General features: G+C 41.7%; 1 protein-coding gene across 1 annotated transcript in view; it reads right to left on the bottom strand.

Annotated features, from left to right (window-relative positions):
* LOC139693770 (venom dipeptidyl peptidase 4-like) overlaps positions 1 to 23,110 on the bottom strand; it is a 38,492-nt gene extending 15,382 nt beyond the window's left edge. Inside the window, exons 1-2 of the mRNA XM_071592044.1 lie at positions 21,943 to 23,110; positions 4,579 to 4,807 (exon numbers count right to left, since the gene is read on the bottom strand). Of these exons, the coding sequence (XP_071448145.1) occupies positions 4,579 to 4,807; positions 21,943 to 21,984 (271 nt within the window). The 5' untranslated portion in view covers positions 21,985 to 23,110. The remainder of the gene's footprint in view (positions 1 to 4,578; positions 4,808 to 21,942) is intronic.
* Positions 23,111 to 27,413: the final 4,303 nt, after the last annotated feature.

Genomic DNA, 27,413 nt, shown 5'->3' with positions numbered 1-27,413 from the left:
AATGAGTAATGGTCTCAGGGTAGGATAGAGCAAATGAAGCACCTCTTTCCCACCAATATCACCATAAGTACAGTCACAATAAGGATCACATTCCACCATTAAGATACTCATAGCTTTGGAGAACATGATGAAGCTGAGCCCCATCTCTTAAAATTACAAGTCCAATTTTAAGTTCTTGTGGTCAGTAGAGCTGCTAACTAACTACCCCTTGGGTAGGTTCATGGTCAGATGTATATTTTACATTATTGCTTCATGGTACTTCTGATTATTCCCAGACACAACAATGGATAAAATTTGTGTGGGAGACCATTAGAGGAAGGAGCACCAGAGTCTAGGTTTGCCTTTGGGGTTGAGCCCAGTTGTGGCCCTGCTACTGAGAGGTCCTTCTTATGGTAACAAATTTGTCCCAACACATATGTAGTAGAACCTGGTTTAGGTTTTATAGGTCTGGGGTCATTTCAAACAATCACAGTCCATGCATGCTGTAAAAGTGTTAAATAACATATGTAGGAGCGTCAAAGGTTTCCTCCATTATTATAATAAGAACTGCTAATTAAAGAGCACTAAAGCCCAATCATGCTTTAAAATGAGATCACTTAGCTGAAATTATCTGGGTCACCCACCAGAAATTCACCCGTCACATATATTCACTTTTCAAAGAATATGTGTAGCAGAATGTTTACATTACCTTCAATACAGTAATTACTGAACTTGTAAACTGAGATTTATCAATGAGAAATGGGCCTCAGGCAGCCAATACACAACTTAAGTGGGAAATTTTAGTGGAAAAAATCATTTGTCTAGACCAGGATGATGATTCCATTGTGGTATGTCTCACCTTTAATATCATTAGTGAGTGACAACACTAAAGTTACTGCTGTGAATTTTCCAGCAGTTTCTTTGAATTTGGTTGATATACTAACCGTAAGTTCCATGACTCTCTTTACCAATGGTGATGGTGTCTGAAGAAGGAGTCAAGAAGTACCTTACCAGTGAAACACCAAATACCAGGAGGATTATGCTTTGAATCATGTTTTCTATGCATATGAAACCCAGGGGAAATCTGGAACAATTTAGTGCTCATCAAACCAAACTACCCTCGAGAAACCTTCAAAAAAATACTTCTAGAATAATTCAGAGAAAACCTTGTTCAAGGAGGGAGCCTCTAGGAAACCTATCCTTATTACCAAGTTTTTTGGGAACCTCAAATGGGAAACCCACAAACTAAGTGGGTCCCACAACTGGTAAGACTGCACTCATATTAACAGAATTTCTCTGGCTGTTCTAGTCTATGCTAACCATATTGGAGTGGAGACTATCATCAGCATCCAAAAATCACTTTAACCCACACAAAGAATGGCCTGTTTAATTAAGTATCACTGGGTCTATTAGAACTGCTGCAGCTTTAGAAACTCCTTTAACAATCCTATCACCACTGTGATTCAGTGGATGAACAAAACGGAGTTAAAGCTTAATCACCTAAAAAAGGGAAAAATCTCCAGGCATACAATCTCAGACCTGTACACCAATAAAAAGTGAGCTCTACACAGGTGCTATAATCAAGATGGGATATGATGGTGAGCAAGGTTCAATCTGAAATACCACCAATTCACAACACATTTCCCTTATTGCAGCAGTGAAATGTAATTGAAAAAGACTATCTCCATGCTGGGGAATTCACATGGTTCACAGATGGCTCCAGAAAGGTTGACACATGATGGACTGGTTAGTATGAATGTTAATATTCCAGCTAAAACGATTTCTCGTAGGAAAACATACTGCAGATTTCCAGAAAGAAATTCTTCAGATTAAAATGAAATCATCAATAACCATGCACCATTCCATGATCTAGAACATCATGCAGGTTTAAAGACTGGTAACATCCTGGCCCTATGATCTGTCATTGCCAGGAAACTGCTATCAATGTTTAATTAAAATCTGAGGATTATTAGAGTGTATCCCTATGTGGTGCTGAAACCAGTCAGTTTCTGAGTTGAAAGGATTAGTATGGTTTATAGACTCCTGAGATGTAGTTATAGAAAAAGATGAGATAAAAAATAGCTTGACAGAAAGGACAAATAAATAACAGCTAATAATAGACAAATAATTAATGTTAGATAAGGTAGTGGACAAAAGTACATTTTGAGATACTTTTGACAGAAACAGAGAAGGTGGAAGGACTGAGAGGATATTAAAGCAGTGGTAGAAGAGAGAATGCTGATGAAGCAGGTGATACTACATCCTCATAATTATGATCTACCATCAACATGATACATTAGCATCAAAATGATGTCCTTCAGCTTCCTAAAAACCTGAACATTGCCATGCTTTCATTTCATAACCAGAAACTCTACATTCGCATTCTTTCATAGCATTATTCCAACAAATGAATTTGTCTCCATACTAGTAATGGTGTATGTTCTAGTAATTTAGGTTTTAAAAGTCCTCATCCATGACATCTTATTTCACTAATTCCCAAAATATAATAGCCCATTGTTTGCATATGTAGGTTCGCCAGTCTTCTGAAGGTTTGACAGAATCAACATCACGGGTAACAGCCAAAAACTGTTTTCTGTACCAAAAACTGTATGTACGGTATTTCATCACAACATCTCGTTCCTTTAAAAGCCCCAAAATTTCAGAGTTTAAGAGGACGCCTCGGTAGCTTAAGTGGCTAAAGCACTCAACCGGATATTGAGGGATCTGGGTTCGAATCCCAGTCAAGGCAAATGATTTTTACACTCTGAAATTGTTGCATTAAAATGCACATTAGCGGATGACTCCGTTAAAAGTTACTGTTGTGGCATCTCCCGCAGTTTCTTTGGAAACTGTTTTCTGTTATTAACTGCTATACCTAATGAGGAAATTTACTCTTCAGAGATCAATAATGGAACTACTCCATGTTCTCAATATATTACTTAGGGGACTATTTAATCTATTTTCAATAAAAGTACATGGACAAATGAGTTAATGCCAAATAATAAATTGGAAGAAATGTTCTACACCCCATGAGAATTAAATTGTGTTTGAAGCTCCCTGCTTTAATTTATCTCACTAATCCTTAAACTAATACAGTTAAAGTGTTCAACTTTTCAACCACTCATGGGTCACAGTGAGACACTTCATAGCAAAAAAATGGTTCTTTGTTTTCCAGTAATCCAGAGAAGAGCAAAATTGTATTATATCTCAGATTTTGAAATTTTCTGATATGTGCAAAACTTGTTTTTAAGTTTCTGCAGTATTTCAATCAAAGCTTATCAGCTTCCTCATGGACAGGGTGTCCCTCTCAATGTTGATGTTCACTGGTGTCAGCAGTTTCAGTTTCTGCAGTTTCTATGGCTATCTTACTGGTGCCTTCGGGCCTGGAGAGGCTAAGAAATGGCTGTAAAAACTATTGCCACTGATTAGAAATACTTGGAGATGAATCACCCAAAAGCCCATAAGCTTCAACTTGCAATATTGTAGAGATACTGAATATTAGGTGCACATATTTAACTCAATATTCAAAAAGCAACAGCATTACTTATTGTAATTTTTACAACTAACACTGCATATTCTCCAAAGTTCAAATGTTAAAGATATCATAATTACATTGGACATTTGTGGTAACATCAGTGGTGTCACTGTCTTACAGCTTGGGGTAAAGTAAGTTGTTTAAGTTTTGCCACAAACAGGGTGATGCCTGATGCCACACAACCATGGTGACTTTTTCAACCTCTTCACTAGTGAGAGTCTCTCATAACGATTTTTACAAAAATTAACATTGGGAAATTAGCCACATTAAAGCTGGATTTACCATAGGATAATTGGGAGTCATTATGGGATGTAATTTTTGACTTGGGGGGGAAAAAGAACTCAATGCAGTGATCTGAATTTACCCTCAGAAAATTGAAAATGAATGCAGTCACTTTTACTATTTACATAAGGAATTTATGATAGGGATGTATAAGTGGATGTAGGATAAGAGAGAATGGGAGAGGGAGGAGCCACTGTTAGACTTTCTCTCAATTTTTTTTCCATTTGTATTTGATTTTGAGCCCATAGTAAAGAAATTTTCCAAAAAAATTTTAAGAAATACCTTTACCAGCCCTCTGGAACAGTGAACTGACAATTGTGAAAAATTCCTTGAAAACATTTGTTGCATGTTTTTCACATTTTTTTGGCCAGAAACTTAAACAGAAAAAATCATTCACTTATGACTTGTCATTTCTTTCAGATCTAAGGGAATAATTTTAGCAGTTCCAAATTATCTCTTAAAGATTGACTGAGCCAAAGATTTAAAGGACATCACCATAAGAACACACATTTATCAAACTAGCTCCCTGCTAGCAATTACCAACATACATAATGACCACAGAGAAAAAACTAACTGAAATGATATTTTTCACACTTATTTTTTAAAAGTCATCTTTTTTACTTTTGAAAGGTAGTTGCATGCCCTATTTGGTTAATTTGACCAACTTTAAAAAGATGCTGCCAATGTCCATAACAGCCCTAGTTTAATTGGAGCACACGTATATAACCACATACATGTATATGCATCTAAAAGCCAATTTAATATGAGGGATACATGCTTACCTGAAATCCATGTTCCATTAAATTTTGAAGGAACTAACTTATATTCAACAAATTCTTCCAATGTAATTGTCCGTAACTGTTCAGTACTTTTTAATACCTCAGGTTTGTCTTCATTCCCTGCATATGTTGCTATCAACACAATAGACACAATCACTATCACACCAACCACAGCTAACCCTGTGAGGGCATTCCTCCACCTTTTACGCCTAGTTTTTGATAGAAGTCCATGCTGTGGATTGAAATAAATTAAAATCAATGAACAAAAATACATGATATGGCAATAGATGCAAGAAAACTGCGTTGGTAAAGGAGAATCAAGAAAAAATATATTAACTGACATTAGAAGAAATTTAAAAAATCAAGACGAGCAAGAATTGAGAGGAAAGGAAGGCAATGTTCATTAAACTAAAACAAATTAAATTTAAAATCAAGGTATTACACAGTTCATAATATAAAATGATAACTTAGGCTGGCAGTTTTTTAAATAAATGCCAAAATTTCAGAGAAATTTCACAATGTGATCCAAGGTAAGAATAATATTGGCTTAGAGCAATTCAATCAAAATGAAATTTCTAACATTAGAACAATGAGGAATCTTACCATTAAGAATCTATTAATAAAATATTTACTACTGGGCATTTTCTATATTTCAATTACTTATTATCATCTAGGCAATGCCCTGAGTTCAGCAATTAGGAATTTTAACTTCCTCATAGAGAGTCAATTGCAAATTCATGATAAAATTTACCATTCCTAAATGGAATGCTGAGTAAATATCTCAGATTCCAATGAATTCCAAATGAAAAGTAAATTGAAAGCATGAGAAACCTAAGACTAGTTATTTCCCCTCAATTCACCTTGTTTTCAAGTTGCACCGGCATGTTTATAGCTCAGTCACTGCTGATTAGAGAAAGGGGATTGGCTCAATCACACGGCCCAGAGTAACTGAGCGATCAGACAGAAGGGTAATTCTCATCAACTCTGAGTAAAAAAAAAACAATTCTTCCTCCAGCACTTGACACATGGCAGTTTTAGACTCAAAAAGGTTATTTACAATCAATCAGTATCAATGACGTATGATTAATTTCTATCTATCTGTGGTAATCTGCAGAATAAAGCTACTGGTAAGGCGACCTTTTTGGACAACAAGAAAACATGCTGATAAGCAAAACAGGTACTGGCCCAATGTCAGCATTAGGACATGAAAAATATAAATGAAGTAATATAATAGCAATTCAAATTTGAATTAAGAAAAACTGTTACTGGGAATCATGAAAATTCACAAGCAGCCAGAGGTAAAGATAGCAAAAACTTCTAACCATAATTTTCATGGAATTGCTTGCCATTAGTGTGGCATAGGTGAATGAATTTTGCCTACAAAAAAAGTTTTAACTATGGGCGATGAGGGGTAGTGATTGTCCTGTCCTCCCTAAATAATGCCTCTGCCTAATAGCTGCCAATTATTTCACTCCCTCATAGTTTCTTGCCCTGATATCTTCCCCTCCCCCTTCTCTGTGTAATTTGTTCATTGACTGAGTTCTTCAGTCCTTCCACTTCATGCACCCTTAATTATGGTATTATGTACCACCGTTCCTTGGGCTGTGTCCACTTGCCTACCATCGTCTTCTTCCAGGTGTACTTCATAGGCTCCACATCTCGTATTACTTCATTTCTTCTTATTCTGGCTAATCCATTTTGCTTCCATAATTTGCCTGTAGTAAGTATTTTAACAGGGAAAGTAATTGTTGAAACATCCTTCGCCCCCCGCAGCTCGTCTTTCGTCTAACGAACCACGGGGCCTCTTTTTACGTTTCCCTCGAAAATAGCACCCCTGCGACGCCGAGGCGAACCGAAACAACTATATCTCCAACTGTCAACCATGACAGCTGTCGTCCATCGTCCTAAATGTGCTTTCTGTGAGTCCCTTTGCCTGATTAAAAAAATGCCAAGAGAAAAATTCCCCCAGTGAGATTATTTTCCTCAAACAAGGTTTGTCTATTGCCTCGTCCATACTATCAAGGCTTTCCGTTTTCCCCACTTGAATGCGCCGGTTTGATAGCGGGTATGCGATTTAGCTTTCGGGTTGAGGGTTTTGGGGGCTGATTCTCAGAGTGCTATCCCCTAATACTTGGCCACTATTACTTACTAGGCTGCTCCTACTTACTTATTATACTATTACTTTATGTTTTGCCACTACTACTTAGTTATTATGCTATCACATTACGCTTTGAAATGATTACACCATAATTAATTTCCGAACAAAGTTCGCCGCAGGAAAAAAATGAGCGATTGTGGTCGCCGTCATTATCAAGCAAAACTCAATTATGCGCCTACATTTCAAGTTGCTTGATGGAGACTGACCCGGCTTGGAAATTAATAATGGACTTACTGTATTAGGAAATCAATTTTGTCCGCAACTCCAGTGTCCTTTATATAACTCGTTCCGTTATCTTTTAGAAAGGTAAAAACGGTAGAGCGTTACTTCATTTTGACTCGGTGGCTGTTGACAAAGACACGGAGAAATGGGAAATACAGTGACTTCCGTCGACAAAAGCGGTAAGCATGGATTTTCTCGGTAAATATATTGGCGTCGTCCAGGGGAGAAAAAACGTGCGCCAATAGCTCAAACCCTAATCATATGAATGGAGTGACAAGAATTTCTCTCCGCTGAACATCTGATCGTTCCATGCGTTGACGAGACACTCGCAGCTGGAGACTTGGTTTAGGACACCTTTCTGGAATGTTCTATTTTTAGGAGCCACGGTTCATCTTATTTTAAGTTTGCAGCATTCAAGTTAAGCTTTTGATTCTGGGCAGGACGGGCCAAAAGGGGGACAGCAAAGTGGGCTCGGCTGCCACTTCCAGTGGTGCCCACAGAAATAATTTCCATTTGGTCTCCCTCGCGTCCCGAATCAAAGTGCAGTCCAAGTTCCGAAAGAATGGCAAGTTAAGTGCTGAACATGGAAATGGAGGTAAATGGAAACATGGGCGGATCCAAGGATGGAGGGCATTCCCCGAGGGAGGGGGACAACCCCCATTTGGGAAATATTTTCGTCTTCGATTAAACTGAAAATGAAAATTATTCAAATGCCCAAATGTCAAAAAGCGGAAATTGGCGTTGGAAATGGGGACCGCACATATTGAAAGAAATATGTGCAGTCCCCTTAGAATATCATGAGTAGGTGAAGGACAATCAGAAGCTACTGAAAGGTGCCGATGCGGAAAATGAAAACACACCAGACCTGAGGATGACGTCTATGCGTTGAAGCTAAATGTACCAAATAAAACGTTTTGTGGAAAATACTTAGCATTCTTCTTTCATTCGGAAATGATTTCACCATAGTCAAGCCTGATACCATTGAGTGCACAGCAGAAGGTTTTGAGAGATGACAGCCTACTGGACAGAAAAATATAAGTAAAAATTTTGATTTGGTAAGTAGTTTTGTACGGTTCGGAAACTAAGTCGTTGAGGCAAGAGTATTAGTCCAGTTGATTGACTGTGGAGAAGTAAGGAAAAAGTGAAATGGGAAAAAACAACGATAAGTTCCTGGGAATCGTGGGGATAGTCGTGAGTAGAGGGTAAAGGTTTGGGTAAAAGTCAAAGAAGTCAGGAAAATTGGATACGGTTCTTTTTGATTGGTGATGGGTTGCTGGAAACGGTTGTAGATGAAAGAATGTCAGATAATTGAAGATTGGGCAAGTTGGGCCCAATGAAGAGAGTCAGGGAGCACGGGAATTTAAATAGGGTTTATTGTAGCGTGAGGTGACAAATTGTGACGTTTTAGATCGGAAATAGAAGTGTTCCGGCGGTTAGTCTTTGTGCAAATTAAAATATACGTTGGCCGATGGAATGCGATTATTAATAATAATAATAATAGCATTCTAATGACGATTACAATGTAAGGACCTACAAATGGGGATAAGTACTGACGAAGGCCCAGGGTGAGTTACGAGACGCAACAGAGTAAAGGTGCCAGCAAAAGGATTTATGGAGGAACAAAGGCACTACACTTTGGCGGGAGAGCTCGAAGCTCGGCTACAAACCAATTCAATTAAAAAAACTCATCGCGATAACCCTACGAAAATCACGACTGGTGTTTTGAAAATTCCTATAAGCAGCTATAGGAATGAGACTTACACGAATATTGAGATGAAAACTCTACCATGTGAGTTGCAAAAATGGTATTTTGCTCAGTTTATGTGTATGCAGCGGAAATTGGCGTTGAAAAATGGCAAACTGAAAATCAATGAATTGAGTTCAGCACGAGGGCGGACATCTACTTCATTGGGCCATTTCGAAATCTTCTTTCAAGAAAATATAGCCTCACATAAATTGGTACTTGAATAAAAAAAACAAAAGGGACGGAAAGCTCTTTAATGGTCGATGAGTATTAGCGCGAGCCAGCGCAAAACTTAATGACACAACTACCACGAAGTATGTTCAGTGAATCGGTGAAGTTCTAAAGTGTTCTGTAGAAGAAAAAGTCAGTATTTTGTGGCATATGAAAGTGCCTGCATACATTGGATATTCGGAAAAAATTTTCGACAATACTCATCGTCCACACGTGCATTTCAATTTAGTTCTCCTTTGGGAACCGGTTGTGGTGCAACGCTTACGGTTCTGGAGCTCGCATCCTCCGTCAGACCCCTTGCTGTGACCCGTCATAGGGCGCAAGTGCCCACTTCCATGTCCTTCTACCCTCCGCCTGGAGTCCCACTGCCGCTGAGCCACTCATTTACCTAGGGGGGAGAGGGTGTTGTACCCCGCTCGACCCCGGTCAGCGCATCCGCGAGTGCATCGGATGAAGGGAGGAGACAAGCGGCATGCGGAAGGCTTCGGACTGGGTGAATTGATAGGTGCAGGGTTGTTCGAGGGAGGAGGAGAGGAGGCAATGCGTGAGCGGGAACGCCAGACGTCCCGACTGCCCCCTCACTAAGTGATATATCCCGTAAGATTCAAATTTCGTGCACGTAAAAAATGTGCCGACTTATGCAGGGTGGAGCAGAATGGACTCTGATTTGACGGGTAAATTGCAAAAAACCAACCAAGATAATTAAAAAAGATTTTTATCTCTGAAAACTACATTCATTGTTTTTTTTTTTCAAATTTTCCTTATGTTTTGCAAATTATTTCATCCAGGTGACGACCTTGGTGAGCGATGCACATATAGAGTCGTTCAAAAAAGTTTTCGAGAACTCTTCTCAGCATATCTTGCTTTATCCCAACGTTGGCATCTGTAATTGCCTCCTCAAGAGCTTCCAAGATCCTTGGTCGAACTTTTTAAACCTCAGATTTGAGAAATCTCCAAAGAAAAAAATTACAATGGCCCAAATCCGGGAAGCGAGTGGGTCATGGAACATCCCCTCGTAAGGAGATCAGGCGGCCGGTAAATTGTTCTCGCAGGATTTTGAGTGAACGACGGGAGGTGTGAGCCGTGGCACCATCCTGTGGAAACCAAAAGGCTTTTGTGTCATATTCCTCACCATAGTCTTCCATTTTGGGGAGTAAAAAGTTCTCCAGCATCTCACAAAGCGCACAGAGTTCACAGTTACAGTTTAACCTCGAGATTAAAAAAAGTAATGCCCCTTAATTGCAATGGAAGACACAGCGCACCAAACTGTCGCTTTGAAGCTATGATGAGGTCTTAGTTAAAGTTCGCGGGGGTTATCAGTCACCCAGTAAAGAAAATTTTGTTTCTTTACTTTGCCGGATAGGTGAAAATGCCCTTCATCGCTAGACCACAGCGCCCTCTGCGTCGCCACCACACAATCATTTCTCTTAAAGAACGTTTTTACGACAAAGATACTTCCTCGGTACTTACCGGTCCACGGCATGGTCACTTCTATAAATGACGTTGTTTCTCCCCAGCTAAAGTCACTACTCCAACTCCGCTTATTTACCTGCGCGCTGTTCAGTGATTTTTTTAAAACTAGGGAGTCCATTCTGGCTCACCCTGTACCGTGCAGCGGTAACCCAGCGGTTAAGGGGTATTGATAGAAAGGGATGCCCGTAGGAAAACATTGCCCACCTTGCGAAACCACGAAAATAATATGAATCCCTTAACAAACGCTCCACAATATAAAATACACAGTTTCTCCCACCATGTTGTGGAAGTTGTGGGTAGCCATCGATTTTATTGTCGCGAGCATTACATCGCCCTTGGGGCAAAATCGCTGACCTGAAACATTGGCCTGCTGGACGTATTATCCATACATCCAGCAGGCCAAAAAACATCAAATACTGATGTTGACTAGTATCAAACAAATGCTGATCGCGTCACATCATCCAAGTAGGGATCGGATTATAACTGAAAAATGTTCGTCGGAGTTTGAACCTGGGTCATCGACATGAGAAGCCGGTGTATTAGCCGCCTCGCGCACCCAACTCCTCCCCACCTTCACTTCTTTCGTTCCACACAGTGAGACCTGATCTGAAATCTGGCATCCGTGGGTGCGAGAAAGCCAGTCCGGTTTCCGCACGGCCCTGCAGCGCGGCGATGCGGGCGATGACGACGATAGTACGTAGAGGCTCAAAAGAACGCGCTAATTCAAGGTAACGGAAAACTCGTCCTCCACGCTGGAGTAAACAAATGTTTCTGAATGAGTAGGTACTCCTCTTCAGCCTCGAGTCGGACGAACTCTCGCGACGTCAAAACCATCGCGTGGCCACCCGATTTCGGTTCGATGCGACCCGCAGTTACGTATCACCCATTTGCTCTCTCTGCTTCGTCACTCGCTTTCATCCAGTTTCATCCACCCGGAGGATAGTTTTGATGGCGAGAGTGGAGAGAGAGTTCATCTCGAACTCAACCTAAAGGTTAGAAATATTCCCACGTTCAGAGTCGGTTTCGCCGACATTTTAATGTTCATCGGTCACTTGATGAGTAAGCATAGTAATTCACAAACTAATTGTTATTTACGGGAAAGGAATCTGCCTCCCTTTCCTGATGCGTTAATTTCACCCGCCAGCTCAGTATGAGCTCTAAAACCCACCAACTAACCTTTGGATTGATTACTGCAGTTTGGCCATTTACATTTAAGTCATCATCAATATTCATTTACTGGTGGATTTATGAGTATTTTCATAAAAATATCGTAAATTTATTTCTACCAATAACGGTGGGACTAAATAAATGATTAAATCATGAAACGATCGGCGAGATGATGTTGGTGAGACGGGACATCAGTGTATATGGGATGCTAAGTTCCTTTGTTACGATTCGGTTTCCCAAGAAGTTCTAGGAACTAGAAAATTTCATTTCTAGGATTTCAGATGGGCTTGTACCTGAGGCGCCATCGCCCGAGGTTTGAACTCGGCATGCTTATACCAGAACCCAAAGGCACCACTAGCAGAGCAGTAGAGTAGCTACCGTGCTCTTCTGTCGGGCTTCGTCTCCAAGAAAACGATTTTGAACAGAAAATCATTTATTTTTATTCATACTACTACAGGGTACGCTTGAAGTCGCCGCTAGGTTCTGTGGCAGAGGGTGAATCAAAACCAGGCATTCAACATCAAATTGAAGTTTTTCTTAATTATCAGAGCCCAATAAATATGTAAAATGTTTGAAACAATAAAGATATTTTTAACTGCAGGTACTAAATGGACTACGATTTACAAGTGTTAAAAATACCTTTGCATATACGAGGCGAGCTGCAGGTAAAAATAAGAACAATAAGATAAAGGTTATATAAAATAATCTCAACGAATAACCTCCGAGAGGTTGTGCGTGAAACACCGAAAAGGTTTATGTTGAGTAATAAAGAATCACGTGCGTCTCGGCGTGAAAAACACGCTCAGGAAAATTGCGCGACTGAAATGCGAGAGGTTCAAACGTAATTTACGTAATTCCCCTAAGCGGGCGGTGCTAAGCGTTCCTACCTCCCAGTCACTTCTATATAGACGTGTATGATTTCTGCAGTGAGAGGAATTTGAGGCATAATTCTCATGGTGTAGCAAGTGTAATTGTGCGGGGTTAATGTCTTGTTTCCCCAAGAGAAAACTTGGTTGGAAAATAGAATTAGAGACAGCTTTGTTATGGCATTTTTGTGCTCAAAACACAAGGTCCTTGTATTTAATATTCGTTCCCAAACCAAAAACGTCATCCATTAGCAGGAATGGCAGCTCTTCACTGGAAGAATAATAAAATCTTGTCTTCCCATAGCTAAAAAATATCGTTTCCAGTCTACTGCAAGGGATTTACGTGAATGTTGACGAAGCTGATATCAACGACCGTGTTTAGAAGTGCTGTATGTTCGTCCAGTTTTCCTTATATTGAACCCCTCATCCACCGATTCCATTGATACAAAACGACCCACAAACATTCCTACACGAATTGAGATATCAGTCCGCCACCTCCAAGTCAAATGACGTGCACTCTGATTACCGAAATTCTATGCACAATTCCGGCGGGAAAAATAAGCTGATGACTGAATATCACCGATTGTTAGCCGGGCGTGATTTGTTTCCACATAGATGTGTTTCATAATATTTTGTTTTTACATTAACCATTACCTGAATCGTAGACCATGGACACGTTTAATATCACTCACATTGAGAACCTTATGCGAGAAAGATGAATTCGACAAAAAACACTGCCATTCCGCGTCAGCAATGCCGATTGCAGGTGCAGTAAATATAGACAGCATCAACAAAAGGTGGCGGATAACGGAAGAGTGAATTGAAGGAGCGAACCAAAGTCGTGAAGGAGAGATAATAGATATAAAAATATCTTAAACCTGTGGCATTGAATGACACTGCAAAAAGTAACATATATTTTTTTTACCGCATTACAAAAACTCAAGTGTATTCAGCGTACGTTACCATTTCTGTAAAGAAAATTACCGGGATAATTTAAAATTAAAAACCTATAGAGAGGCAGCAAAGCAGTCCGTAAACTGTATGATTTCCAAGACACAATCCCAGCATTAAGAAATGGACGCCATTCGCAGCACAACATTTACAATAATTAAGTTAGGTATGCGAAACCTTTAGTGTAAATATAATAGCTCTCGCTTAAAATAAGATTGTCTGTCAGTGTTATGAGATGACTTTGCTATTGTGTGCTCTTACGAAGTAATTTCCCGCAAAGTTACAGATATGTTCCGGGGAGAAATTTAGCTCTGATGATGATCTCATACCGTTCAACTAGCCTCCTTAACTCTCACCTCGGTGAATTTACCCATAACCCTGGAACGGGAAGGCAGGAAGGTTTTATGATGACTAATAGCTCTCCGCGATGTTCAGCTATGGAAAAGTTACTTTTTTGATTTGCCATATCTTCGAAGCTCTCAACATTTTTCTGTTCAAACACTTGTAAACCAATATTTGATTAGAAAAATTATACGTTTAAGAAAATCTTATTAAATATTAGTTATTGTTCAACAAAAAATAAGTAGTCAAAGGAAGCCAGGGAATGGTTCTCTTACTAAATATTCACTTATTAGGTATCAGAGCACTTTCCAGGAAATTGCATAGTCAATTATTAGATACATCGTACATGAATTACTCACTTCAACTCGCAAATCGAGGGTATCCGATCAAAGAACAGTTAACTACTTATTCTCACGTTTTATTTTTATATTTTCCGTCTCCGTCCAACATTCGATCCCGTGGATGTAAAACACGACGAGATGGGCACCGCCGGTTCCCGCCGTTCAGCGGAATGAGCTCCGTGATACTCCCCCTGGGCCGAAATGACGCCAACGGCCTGAGTCGCTGAAGGAATTAAAGTGAGGGGAGGGAGGCTCCCACAATGGGCTTTGATTGGGGGCGGTGCCACGCTGTTCTTCGCGGCATCTAGTTAAAAACGGGAAACGGGTTAATTTTCTTTGCATGAAAAAAATTTTAAAACAGGGCAGTTGCGATTAACGGCAATGACGACGTGAGCTACCGTCGCAGTAATCCTTCGCTGAGATGGGTTTACGCACCAACAACACACGGGAGATGGTGAAAACCGCAACCTAAAATAACAAGGCTCCATGCGCTGATTATTGAGGAAATTGACATGCAATAAAAAACGTCAAACGAAAAAACGTCCAGCGCGGAAGCGGTTATTCGCAATAAAATTGGCATTGCGGATAATGCTTGGATACATCGTTTTTCACGAATGCAGGAATCATTCTTTCCATACTTTACCATAAATAAATTACGGGGGGGATTGATTTGCGCGCATTTTAAATTCTGATTCGGAAATGGAAAAAATTCAAAAAAAAATTACGAAAGGAATGCGAATTTTACTATCGAAGAAAATTATGCATAAAATTGAGAGTTCCGGAATTTGTTCGAGTTTTAGAAGGCAATTATTTAAAGAGCGCTCTCATAGCCTCGCACTTAGCAATACCGTACATTTCCTTTGTTTCGTCATATTTTTTGGCATGACAATCCCTTTTTCAAGCTCAGGTAATATTCGATTTTATTGAGGGTTTAGTGCGTTGCATGGCTTTCACTTCAGGACTTCTAGGGAAAATTGCTCTACATGACAATGCACTAAACGATGAGCAAAGATGGCCCTTGGCAGAAGAAAACATAACATAGCATTTATCTTTTAATTTGCCCAGTGTCTTTAGCCTTACATACAAGCACTTCACAACAGTCATCCTCACCCCCCTTCCCCCAATGCATAGCAGCTTGAAACCGAGACCACTCGGCATGCGGCAAATACTTTAGTGAACATGTATCAGCAAAATACCTAAAATTCTGCAAGTGCAATTAGTACGCCATTAAACACAGCCATGGGTGTGGCAACTTTTCCCACTGTGTCACACTGTAAGGACAATGATATAGCAACCACAATAGCAACCACAATCTTCTTTAGAAATCTTCCAGGGTGATGAAGTGTGAGAGCGCCCTTGGGGTTCGTTTAAGGGGTCCACCTGCAACGAACAATATGAAATCCCACGCGCGTGGTGCGTCTAGTTTTCGTACGCTCATTCCGGCCGGAAGTGGACAGGGATTTAAATTTTCCAAGGAAAAAGTAAAAGCCCTTCACATTGCTTCCAATCAGTCTTGAGGAGGGGTAATACTTAACAAAATAAGGGACTGAAGGTCCTTTTTTGCTGTCCCCAGTGGGCATCAACGCAGGCGGTAGGACGATGCATTCTCTTAAACTCCCCCACGCGTGTACCCTGCAGCCCAATGTGCTCCTACACACTACTATATATCCGCCTTGGTTCATCCTTCAAATCTGGTTACTTCCGGCGTGCATTTGATAGTTTGGTTAAATTATTTGATTTTAATTACTGGATTTTCTATTAATTTATTGTTTGTTTGTATTGTTGCAATTTTTATATCTGGATTTGGGGCTAATTTTGAATTTGATGTGAAGCAAAGCATAGCTTTTCTACCCTAAATCAGCTTGGATTAATAATATTGCTTTTGTATTTTTTTTGTCAGGGGATAGAAAGGAAAGCCGTCAACGAAAAGAGATATGTGGAACCAGGGGCGTATCTAATAACTTTAGATTGAGCAGAGGGGAGGTCACGGTTTTGTCGTGGCTTAAGAAAATAATACTAGATAACCAAATTATTTTTCAAAGCTATAGATTATTTTACACGTCGTATCATGGGAGGTTGACAAAATTCCGACTTAATCATCCATATAATGTCACTAATGGTATAATGTCTTTAAATATTATAATGTCACGTGCCCTCACGAATCACTAATGATTCAATCACGCAATTCTAATTCGCTTGTGTTTTTTTTCCTCATTGAAAAATTATATGCAAAGTTTTTCCTCCGAGGTGACTGCCCGTGACATCCAACCGCATTCTCCTCTGCGAGTAATGGGGAAGTAATTCAATAAGAAAGGGGAATCACAATTTGACACTTTCGCGCATCTATGGGCCGCGCGGAAAAGGTATCCCTAAATCTACTACAATTGTAAATCTGTTTATCCATCCCACATTCCGGATCCAAATACTTGCGAAAATTCCCCTAAAATGCATTTGATTCAACTTCAGGAATCCATTCATCCTTAATTAGCATGTAGCGAATGTCCAAGCATCAATCATTAGCGCGTAGCAAGTGAAAATGACCATAACAGCATTTATATGCGCGAATAAAATCATGTGATTCACACCTCATTAACAGTAATACGTTCGCCTCTTGGATTCTATATTTATAGTTTTAATTAGTCACTTTCATTAATTACTTTAATGAAACGTCACATTTCAATTTATATAAGTTGAATATGGTTGCAAAAAGTATACGATAGTTGAAGAACAGAATAGCCGAGGGCGTAGATAGTATTTCAAGCGAAATGTTGAAGAATGGGGACATACAGTATCTCTAATTTACGCGAATTGTTTTATCTATGCTCAAAATAGCAAGCTATTTCAAACGATTGGAAGAATTCGATTATTTCACATTTTCAGAGACGGAAGGGTAGTGGATTGGAATGTAAGAATTAAAGAGAAGTTAATTTATTTGCGCATGTGTGAGAGGGAAAAGCGCGAGCAATAGAATCAGGTGAGCAAGGGGCATACTTACGTATATCTCCTCATTTAGGGCGATCGAAGAAACGCGAGAGAATGAACGGGCGGGATGTATGCAAAAATGGTGGCCTTAAAATGTTACGCAAGAGATAAAAAGGATTACGCAACAGGTCCGAACGCCCTCCCTAAATTGATAATTTGTTGTTTGATATGCGAAAGTTTCCCCGGCAGGTCTCTTATCTGGGTGAGCATCACCACATTTCGCTGGTCGCACGAAAGTGCGATCGTTCAACCGCGCGGAGATCGGATTTATGTGGCGGCAGTATTCTGCCGACTCCGATGCTTCTCAGGTATCATAAACAATTACATATGAACTCGGCCATCGTACGTCTCCACCCTCAAGGCAATTAATATCTGCCACTTTTCAAATTCAATGGTCATGTTCACATCGTGAACATTAGTTTGTGTAGAGTAGAACGGAGCGTACTCGAATATCTGCCCTACAGTTTCCACGTTTGTAACGCTCGAGAGATTGTTTTTATTCGTTTTAGGTGAATCGTGACTTGCGGGCTACAGTTATTTAATCGCAATAACCAACTAATCATGTATCTTCCTTGTTATACTCAGTAAAATATCTACATCCGGAGTTGGATTCAAACCCGTGACCCTTGGAATGAGGTTGCGACTCAGTCTCAACGTCGACGAGATTCTGTTTATTTTTATTCAGCTCGGTAAATTCAATTTACATGGCTAATGTATACATTAGGAGATACCAGCGGTGTGATTTAAATTATACCTCGCTGTGTGCGAAGGCGGCGGACTGACTGTTGTGGTCACCTACGATGCCAAAACCAAACACCCGAAAACCGAAACACCAAACAATCGAATGGGTCGCACAAGTCCTCTACAGGTCTACAAACCGCTTACAGATTTATAGGATTTTTAATTTCAGAGGATGAAGTGAGTAAGTTGAAAATTATTTTAAGTGCTATTTCTTCAAAAGCTCGGGAGATATACATTGTGTGGAAACTAGTGTACCAAGAATTGATGGATATTTAGATTTTCTGCTAAGTGCTTGCGTCGTTTCATATCAGCACTCGTGTGGAACGACTTCGTCATGACATTCGATGCTGTGATGAAGGCGCTCTTCCCCTTCCATGAAACTTTTACAGCTCAAGAATTAACCTGGAAATGCCACATATATGTGTGCAGCTAACCACGCTCACAGATTTCAGCCAGTTGTATGGTTGCATTCTAAATAGTACCGAACTTGGTGACACGCAATGAAAATTTCTTTTGGCAATATCGGAAATTCAAATAGAATCAAGCATCTACGAAATGATGGCCGAATTCACTTTCAGTGGCAATTTCCTACGAAAAAATTCTTAATGCATTACAAAACATTCTGTGTAAACCCCACCCATTTAGATTAAGACGTAATTGAATGACAGAGCTGGGTCAAGTTTATTGCCCCTTATAATTGTGATCAGTTATAGTCCGTTTGGGTAAATTAGATGGGGATGTACATTGACTTTCGTGTTAGTTGACGAGAAACTAAATATATAACCTGCGCTAGCGAGTGGTCATCAGAGGCGTCAGCAACTAATGGGAATCGGGATGGCGAGGAGGCTAATGGTGAGGGCCCTGGTTCGAATCCCGGAGATGGCAGAATTTTTATGTGATATCAAGATCCTTACTTAGGGTGCTCTATGTGAAGAGCACTTTAAGTGAGTACGCCGTCCTTTGGATGGAACTTAAAATAGTGGACCCATCGAGGCCTTTCGTTAATAGTAGGCACATGCCGACGCCAGATTTCTGTCCACCCTTCATCCATTCCATGAACATCCTACCAATACCATATTACCTACTTATCCCTTCTGACACTAATTACCTCTGCCGTCCATCTCCTTCCCTAATATCTACGTATTACTAATAGTTATCTCACTTGCGATAATTATAAGAGTACGAGGTGAGTTCAATAAATACCGGGAATGATTTATTTGGAAAGAATTTTAATTATTCGTACATACAGGTCTATTCATCCTGTATTATCCCCTTCGAAGTGGTCTCCATTGGATGCAATACATTTATGCCAGCACCTTTTCTAATCCTCGAAACACTTCTTAAACTCGATCTTTGGTTTAGCTTTGAGCTCTCTCGGTGATGCGTTTTTAATCTCATATATGCTTTTAAAACGACGCCCTTTAAGATTCTATTTATTTTTAGGAACAGAAAGAAGTGACATTGGGACATATCTGGTGAACATGGAGGCTGGAACGCCATTACAGTGCTGTTTTTGGCCAAAAATACAAGTACAAGTAGTGAAGTGTGAGCTGGTCCATTATCTCGAGATGCAAAATCCATGGATTGTTTCGCCACAGAGATGAGAGTTTTTTTTGTGATGCTTCGTGCAAATGGCGTTGAACTTGAAAGCAGTACTCTTGATTATCGTTTGACCTTGTAACAAGAACTCATGGTGCATTATGAACTATGCGAAATTACATAAGTCCCGATACTTTTTGGACACACCTCGTACCGGGGAGAAATGTGAGGGTGCCTTCCGCTATGGAAATAAACATATGCCTGTTACTCGGAAAACATCGCACACGTGAAGTTAATTATCTAACGCTAGGAAACCGGGCTGACTTAGCCTCAGGGAAAAATAACTCACTTCCGTAACCTTTAACGAGTCTCTTTAGTCACAAAGAAATATTTTTCTCCGCCACCGCTCTTTTATCTTCCTTTCTTAATAGTTCCGTCCCATAACATTGGAAATAAGGACGGAGTTATCTGGTCCTATTCAGTTGTCAACACGCATTCTTATTATTGCCTTCGGTTATTACGTAATTATTCTCAGCAAATGTGAAATATATTCTGAGTAGAGATCATTACGCCATAAGTCGCAGGTAAACATGAAAGCTTAGGGTGGCCATAAATCATTCCAGGAAACCAACCAGGAAACAATCTGTGCTGATGAAACCCTCATAATAGATATGCTTACCTCACCTTATTCTGTTCTGAGCAGTAATCAAACGCTTCTTCGAGCTTCTGCCGTTGATTTCATACGCAGCAGTTATCACAAATAAATACTGTTTTGCTCACGAACATTTTAAGTTCGAGGGCGATTTCGTGGGGATAAATATGACTTCTCCTTACCATAACTCCTGAACACTAAAAACAATCACACATATGAGAAATTAAGGAGCGTGGTCCTTCAAAGAGTTGAGTCATCCCGTACTGGGCAACTGTCAGAAAGCCTGGCTTCGACTCCGGGTGGTGCCTATAGGCTATCTTAGCTTCATCCAAGCCAAGTGACTATTCTGAGGTCATATATTCCTGGGAAAACGCAGGTGGCAAAGGTACTAGCTCCCTACTTCGATGCTTGAATTTCACTCGCCGAGCTGGGCTGAGTTCTTTCTGAGCAAGTGAACAGATGAACTCGACCCTCGCCCATCAAGCCATCCTGCGGATTGATTCGTGTGGTTTTGTAAGGCCTTTCTTGGTTGCAATTGTGTTAATTGAATCAGTCTATTTAAAATTAGTATTGCCCTGTATAATATGGAATAGAAAAATATGAGAATATGCATTATCCTCATATTAAAGAGGATAACAAGTCTATGAAAGGAGTAGTGACAGCCTAGTGGTCATTGCCCGGAAGGTTCCGGATTTATATTCTGGCGGATTTCTGTGGACAGCCACATGTAAAAACAAGGGGGTCCGATTTTATGTCTACTAATGCTTGTTTAGAAACATAATGGTGACGCCTGATCAATTATATTCTCACAACCGAGGGCATGGTTCCGAGTGACAACAACTTCGGGTCGATTAACTTGGTGTTGATCTACAAGATCGCTCGGCTACCACGACGTCCTTTTCAGACGTCTCATTTTATCTTCATTCAGTCACTGTTTGAATTCCTGGCACAGTTTTCAGAATTTCAATCTACATTCATTTTTTTCTACTCGAGATATCAATGAAAGGGATCCATCTCCAATTAATTTACTGCTTAATTATTTCCTCCCCTTTTGGCAGTAGCCTGGGCCTGCATCTGGCTCCTCGCCAGTGTAATCAACCACCTGGGCCTTTGTTTTTGCCGTGGTCGGGACAATCATCCAGCGCTTCATCTAACCTTCCAATACGAACGAGAATGAAAGGGCAAACATATTACTGCTAAAAGACTCAACATTTTCCTTTGGCTTGCTGTCGTCCGCAATGCCCGAGCAAATGAAATTGGAAAACAAAGCAACCCTTTCAACATGCTTTCCTTCGAAGATGTGAATGACGTCAAAGATTCCACAATCACGCTCGGCCATGACCACATCACGCCCTTCCTTCAAAGAGTGAAAGAGATAGCTCGAATAGACTCAAAAGCTTGCTTAGTAATTTAAAATTTAGTCTTTCAAAAGAGGTCGTGAGGAACAAAAAGGAAGGAGTTTCCAGCTGATTTTAAGGAGCAGATAAGGTAAGAACTACCGCGTGAAGGCACCAACATTGTATGTTAGAAGAGGGCGGACCTCGAACCTCAACCATCGAAAAATGACGGAGGTCGATGGCCGGAATGAGAGCTATGCGACGTCATTGTACACTTTTGCGAAGTCCCCGCTAACATATGGCAGTTACAACGTGCAGGCACTTTCACCCAGCTCCTCTGCCAAGAGTTAGCGGTACATTCGCAAGGGACGGATAAGAATGCATAGCAAGGGGCGACCCAGCATTAGTGTGCACACGAGAAAACGCGGATCAAGGCCTCCGACGGACTTACCATGCCACCCACCTGTAGCGTGGCAATCTCTTTTCCCCGCGCCGAGGTAAGGGAAGGAACACAATGGGGCTGTTGAGGATGCGTGGGGGCGGGAAGGGCCCGGATGGGAACGAATAACACGATCGATTTGGGAAACGTTAACATACAGTTTCTCTGGCGCACTCTCTCACCTGGCTCCCAACGTGACCGACTTCGGGGCTCTCCACTTCCATGACAACGGCTGTGACGCCACCCTGGATTCAACGATGGCGGGACGGCTAGAACGTTGCGGCGGGCAGCGCCGACCGAAAGATGCGGCAACCTCCTGGGTCCCCGCGGCCGCCCTCTCACGCGACCGTTTCGGAGGACAGCGGCAAGAATGGGGTCCCTTCCAAATTCTTGGAAGTGGGGGTAGGGCGCTCTGGTCACCGGGAAAATGACGGATTGGGGCTGTCGATGAAGACTGTGACTACCTATACACAGGGTGGCGGGAAGGGGGCGGAGGGGGAGAGAGAGGGAAAGAAGTTATCGCCGTCCGGGAGGAGCCACTGAGAAAGGTCACTAAAAAGGCTGCTCTCCGAGGGGCGACGATGCTTCCTCCACCACTCCGTTCTCCTGCCTCACTGTCTTCGGGACAACAACAACACCTCAGCGGTGATGGCGTCAGGCGATCGGGAGAAATTTGACCTCGCTTTCTTCTCTCTCTCTCTCTCCCCCACCTCGGCTGCTCGCGGAAAAGTCACTGGGTCCCAGGAGTGATGAAGGAGGGATGGCGCGGGGAAGCGCTAAGGGAGGAGGATGATGATGGCCCCGGGGACGGGGGAAATCGAGGGGGGCGGGGAAGGCGGAGGGGTACCAGCACCCGAAGCAATCTTAGTTTTTTGCGGGTTCGCGAGAGAGTTTGAAGGAAAAGTTTTGTGAGATAGGGAGGGAGGGAATGAGAGAGAGAGGGAAAGGAATCTCCGAGGGTGGTGCCAGTGCCGGCGAACTTTCACTTTTTCACTCTGCGCCCGAACGGATACATGTCCGCGAACGCGACTTCCCTCCGCCGAGTGAGGTTTGGCTTGTGCGGGAGTGCGCGGCGAGGAGAGGAATGGCGGGGTGAGGGAGGGGCTCAAAGCCCTTGCTATGGCCGGGACGTATCAGATGGTTTGGTCCTCCACTCCTCGGAGGGGAGCGCGAGCCACATATCGCACCTCGTGCGCGCGCGGGAGACGGCCGGACGCCTCGTGTCGTAGCTGCCTTCAACCGCGCTCCTCTCTCCAACGGCTTCTCCCGCACCCAGCGAGGGATGAAGATCAAAGCGGACGCCGCGAGAAGGGGAGGAGAGGAAGCTTCGTCTACGGTCGCGTGGAGTGGCACTACGAGCGGCCGTGCGAGGGCGACTGGCAGAGAGAATGGGAACGGGCTATTGGGTGGTGAGGCGGCCGGGAGGGAGAGGGTGGGAGAGAGAGAGTGCGGGCTGGCGGGGAAGGGAGGGGTAGGAGAGCTCACGAGAGTGGGTCACGGAAAATGGGTATGGGGTGCATTGGCGGGTATGAATAGGGGGCGAGGGAGAGAGAAAAGGGTTGGGAAAAGGAGAGCATTCATACCCTCCCCTCCCACCTCCGGTGTTGAGGAAGGGTTGTCTACATCTACATCTACATCTACATAATACCCCGCAAGCCGCCGCAAGGGCGTGTGGCGGGGGGTGTTAGGTCACCAACCGTAAAAACGAAAAATACCACATGCAAAAAACAACACGGAAAATTACACCCCAGCAGCGCACACACTCATGCAAAACTCCCTCCATCCAATACTCATGCAAACACATACACCGCAAAACAACAAAAAACTGCACCCCAGGATACAGCACGAAAGCCATCCTAAAACACGCAAGCCAGGACACAACAAGCAAGAATGTGAAACATCACTACCACATGAAAATGCACCACAAAACACTCAACCCCCCAAAGAGACAGTAAAAGGAAGGGAATTCGACCCAACGTTGCAGGTAGCAGGAATTTCCCCATGTTGTCAGGTTAGAGAGGGATCGGAGCGGGAGAGGGCGTTGAATGGGCGGGAGGCAATGGGGGAGTGGGGTTGGGTCTGCGGGTGGTTGGCTCTCCACCTCTCTCTCTTTGCCCGTCAGTATCATCACCCGAGTTTGAAACGCATTCGTGCGGGGGATAACGTGCTCCTCTCTTAGTGAAATTCGTAGGAATGCGCAGGAACATCAGGGAAACGGTAGCATGTGCCCGGCCACGCGAGGATGTTGGAAGGCGGCATAAGCATTCTTGGAGGCAATTCCTTTCCGTGGGCGTCGCGCTCGAATACCCTCGCTCCCCTTCACCCTTTTTAAGATCGTTGCCATTCAAAACTTTCGATTTCCTCTTCTCGAAAGAAAGCACCGCCGAGCTTGCCAACTGCTATTTTTGAGGCGTCTTGGATAATCTGTCCCTAGCTCACCTCTGCCCGCTCCAAGGGGACGTCCGATCTAAAGACCGAACGACAAATAGAGAGAGCCTGTAAACAAATGACTCAAGTCACGAAATGAAAATCTTTGCCTGTGGACGTTCGAGCAAATACTCCCCAGCAAGACGAGGTCATTTTAGGATGGGCTGGTTGATTAGAAAGATGTATAGGATAATTAGTGAGTCGTAGAAAACCAGGCATCCGCCCGAGCATAGTCCAAACGGAAGAGCATAATGGTTTCACGAGTCAACCTAGATGACGGAGAGAGGATAGGTTCTGCATTAAACGCTTTAGAAATGATCAGGATATAATTCAGGCAAAGGGGTACGTATGTCCGATTAACATATTCACACTAGATGGAATGGTTATAGTTGGAGCACCCAAGATAGTGAGATGGTTAGAAATAAGAGAAAATGTTAAGCGCAAAGAGAATGCACCCACGTGACAGATACGTAGGGTCCGGCCATCACTCGTCACTAAGTGACGAGTGATGAAATGTAAACATCAGTTCAGAATGAAGTGCGAAGTCGCCTCAGTCAATAATTCACAAGAAACATGCACGAAAATAATTAATAACTAGTTGATAGGATGAGTCGTAAGTATCGGGTGCTCTTTCTCCAAGACTAAACCAAGCTTTCGATTCACGCCTTGAATGGTTTCGAGACACGTGGACAGATAGAATTGACACGAATCGAATGCGTGCGTCCACTGCAAGTATTTTTCGGCGTCTCTCTCTCGCGAGAGCTTTCTCACAGCCCCTCTCTCGAGTTGAAGGGTATACCATATTCGGGTATGAGGAAGTCCCGTGCTTATTAAGATTTGTTGCCTTCTCGCTCATCATTAGTATTTCAATCCTAAGATTAGTTTACTGCAGTCTTTCATTCTTTTCTATTTAGTGTTGATTCCGTCACACCCCGATAACTATTTTCTGTTCCTCATAATGTATCCTATGTATTTGTCTCTTGTTCTTCTTTGCGGAATCTCCCCTTAAAATATGCCCTTCCATCATGTTCCTAACCCCATTGTACCTCAAGATGTGTCCAATCCATTTGATTCTTCTATGCCGTAGAGTTCTCAATATGATCCTTTCCTCTTCTTCTCTTCTATGTACTCGTTCATTCCTCACATCGTCTCTCCATTTAATCTTCAATATTCTCCTCGAGGACAATTTTTCAAATGCTTCTATTCTTCGCTTGTCCACTTTTCCAATGTTCCATATCTCTCATACGTAGAGTGCCGTACTCCGTACGAAAATTTTGACGAACTGCTTCCTGGTTCCTTGAACGTATCGTAGTAGCTGCCATGAACCCCTTTTTGGTTTGAGCTATTCTTCGTTTGATGTCGGTCGAACTTCTTTCGCTTTTATTCGACCCAGAAGTACAAGAACACGTACTTGTGCCCAGGTAGATGAGTCCCTTTTTGCTGATATGAAAGGATTTCCGTTTTCCACTTGGCCTATGCAGTGAGTTTGAATTCGTCAAAACTTGCTTATTCGTTCTTTTTCTAGAAGGCCCCTGTATGATATTTTCTAAAGGCTTTTTAGATTCAGCAATGCTTGCTTGCACTTTAAAAAATGTCATCGGTTATCGTTTTGAGATCGGAGAGAGCCCTGGGGATTTCATTGTTCACTCTTTCCTTAATCGTATCAGAAGCCGAGTTTGTAGTATATGTGTGCCTTAGCCCAAGAAGACAATTGTGAAATATATCTGTAAATCAAACCTCGGAATATCCTTCTAATTGGCTGTGCAATAGTTCATCATTAAACTGAAAAATAATCATAAACAAAATTATTTGTTCCCATACGAGCTACAATACGTCCAAACGGATTGCAAGCACTTATTTTATTGTACATTTTGATACGATTTCCCGGGAGAAAAGGCGTAGTGTAGAAAGTGCGTACCAAATATTGTTAAAAATTGAGTATTTGGCGTTACAAAGAGAAGCGGTCACCCATGCTCCAAAGTTGAGCACGAAGTAAAAGCGTTTTAAGAGCGGAACTACTTTCACGGAAACCAAACAAGAAAACGAGAGCGGTTTGACGTGGATAAAAACACTCCTCTATTTTTTTTGGTGAGCCTTCATTAAACATGACCCAGATTTCAATTTATGAAGAGTCATAAAAATAAAATGGGGATTTTATTCTCCACAAAATATGTGAGTTTCAAATGCTTCATGTCAACTAACGAAGCTTGGACGACCTTTGATCTCATGCTCCCTGTTAATATGTAGTGGACGGATAAATTATATTTATAAATCTTTTCGAATCTTGAGATGTTATTTCTTTCGCAATAAATGTAAGTGAAGGGAGCGGGCTTCGATTCTCATTAAGATAATGTAATGTACCTCCAAACCTCACCTAGCAACGTCAGGAAACGGTTGAAGATAATGGTCAACCAGTTTATATAAAGGAAACAAAATAATAAAACATGAACTTTGATTTTTCGGGTACCAGAACTTCCTGGGAAATAAGAGGGCGGCATAGGGTAAGAGAAGGAATTGCCCCATTCCCTGAGTATGGATACTCTGTATTTTACATATCGTGGAAGTACCTAAGAGCCCATCAAACTTAATGTGGGCTGATTGCTGCAGTTTTCGAAAAACTCGTGTGTTTGGAAAAAAAGAAAACGTGCCTTATTTGCCATTAAATTAATTCATCACAAGAGAATCCTTGTGCGTGTGCGTACGTGCACGCGTGTGTGTAAGTGTATATAATTTACTAATTAAATTAGCTCCATGCTTAAATTTCGTAATAGCCATATTACTATTACTAAACAGCTAGTTGGACATATTTATTAGGAAATATCGCACGATCGAAACGCTGATTTTTTTCTATGCTTAGGAAGTTGGCAACGTTCAAAGTTTTGTGAGTCCTATTTAGAACAATCACATTGCTCAGTGCTGTATGTTTAGTGTGACGACGTAATTGCAAACAACTTTAGCTAATCAATCACTCCTTTCTGGACCTAACGGCCTGAACAGAGAGCCCTGACCTTGTGAATGCCTATTTTTTCTGCCTGCGCCAATAACATTAAGATTAACATAAAGAAATAAAGTCACGAAATTAAAATAACAATTTATCATTTGTTGTGACGTTTAGGTGCGGTACGTAGTTGAGTTTTCCTCCTTATTAAGAAGCCAATTCAGCTGCATCATTTTGTTGTTCTTATCTTAATCCAATTATTATTTATTAAAAAAAGTGAGCTTTCAA

Source organism: Hetaerina americana, unplaced genomic scaffold (assembly GCF_022747635.1).
Source record: "Hetaerina americana unplaced genomic scaffold, ioHetAmer1.1.p SCAF_1, whole genome shotgun sequence".
Taxonomy (NCBI): domain Eukaryota; kingdom Metazoa; phylum Arthropoda; class Insecta; order Odonata; family Calopterygidae; genus Hetaerina; species Hetaerina americana.
The sequence above is the reverse complement of the archived record's forward strand: the minus strand, read 5'-3'. Positions and strand labels throughout refer to the sequence as shown.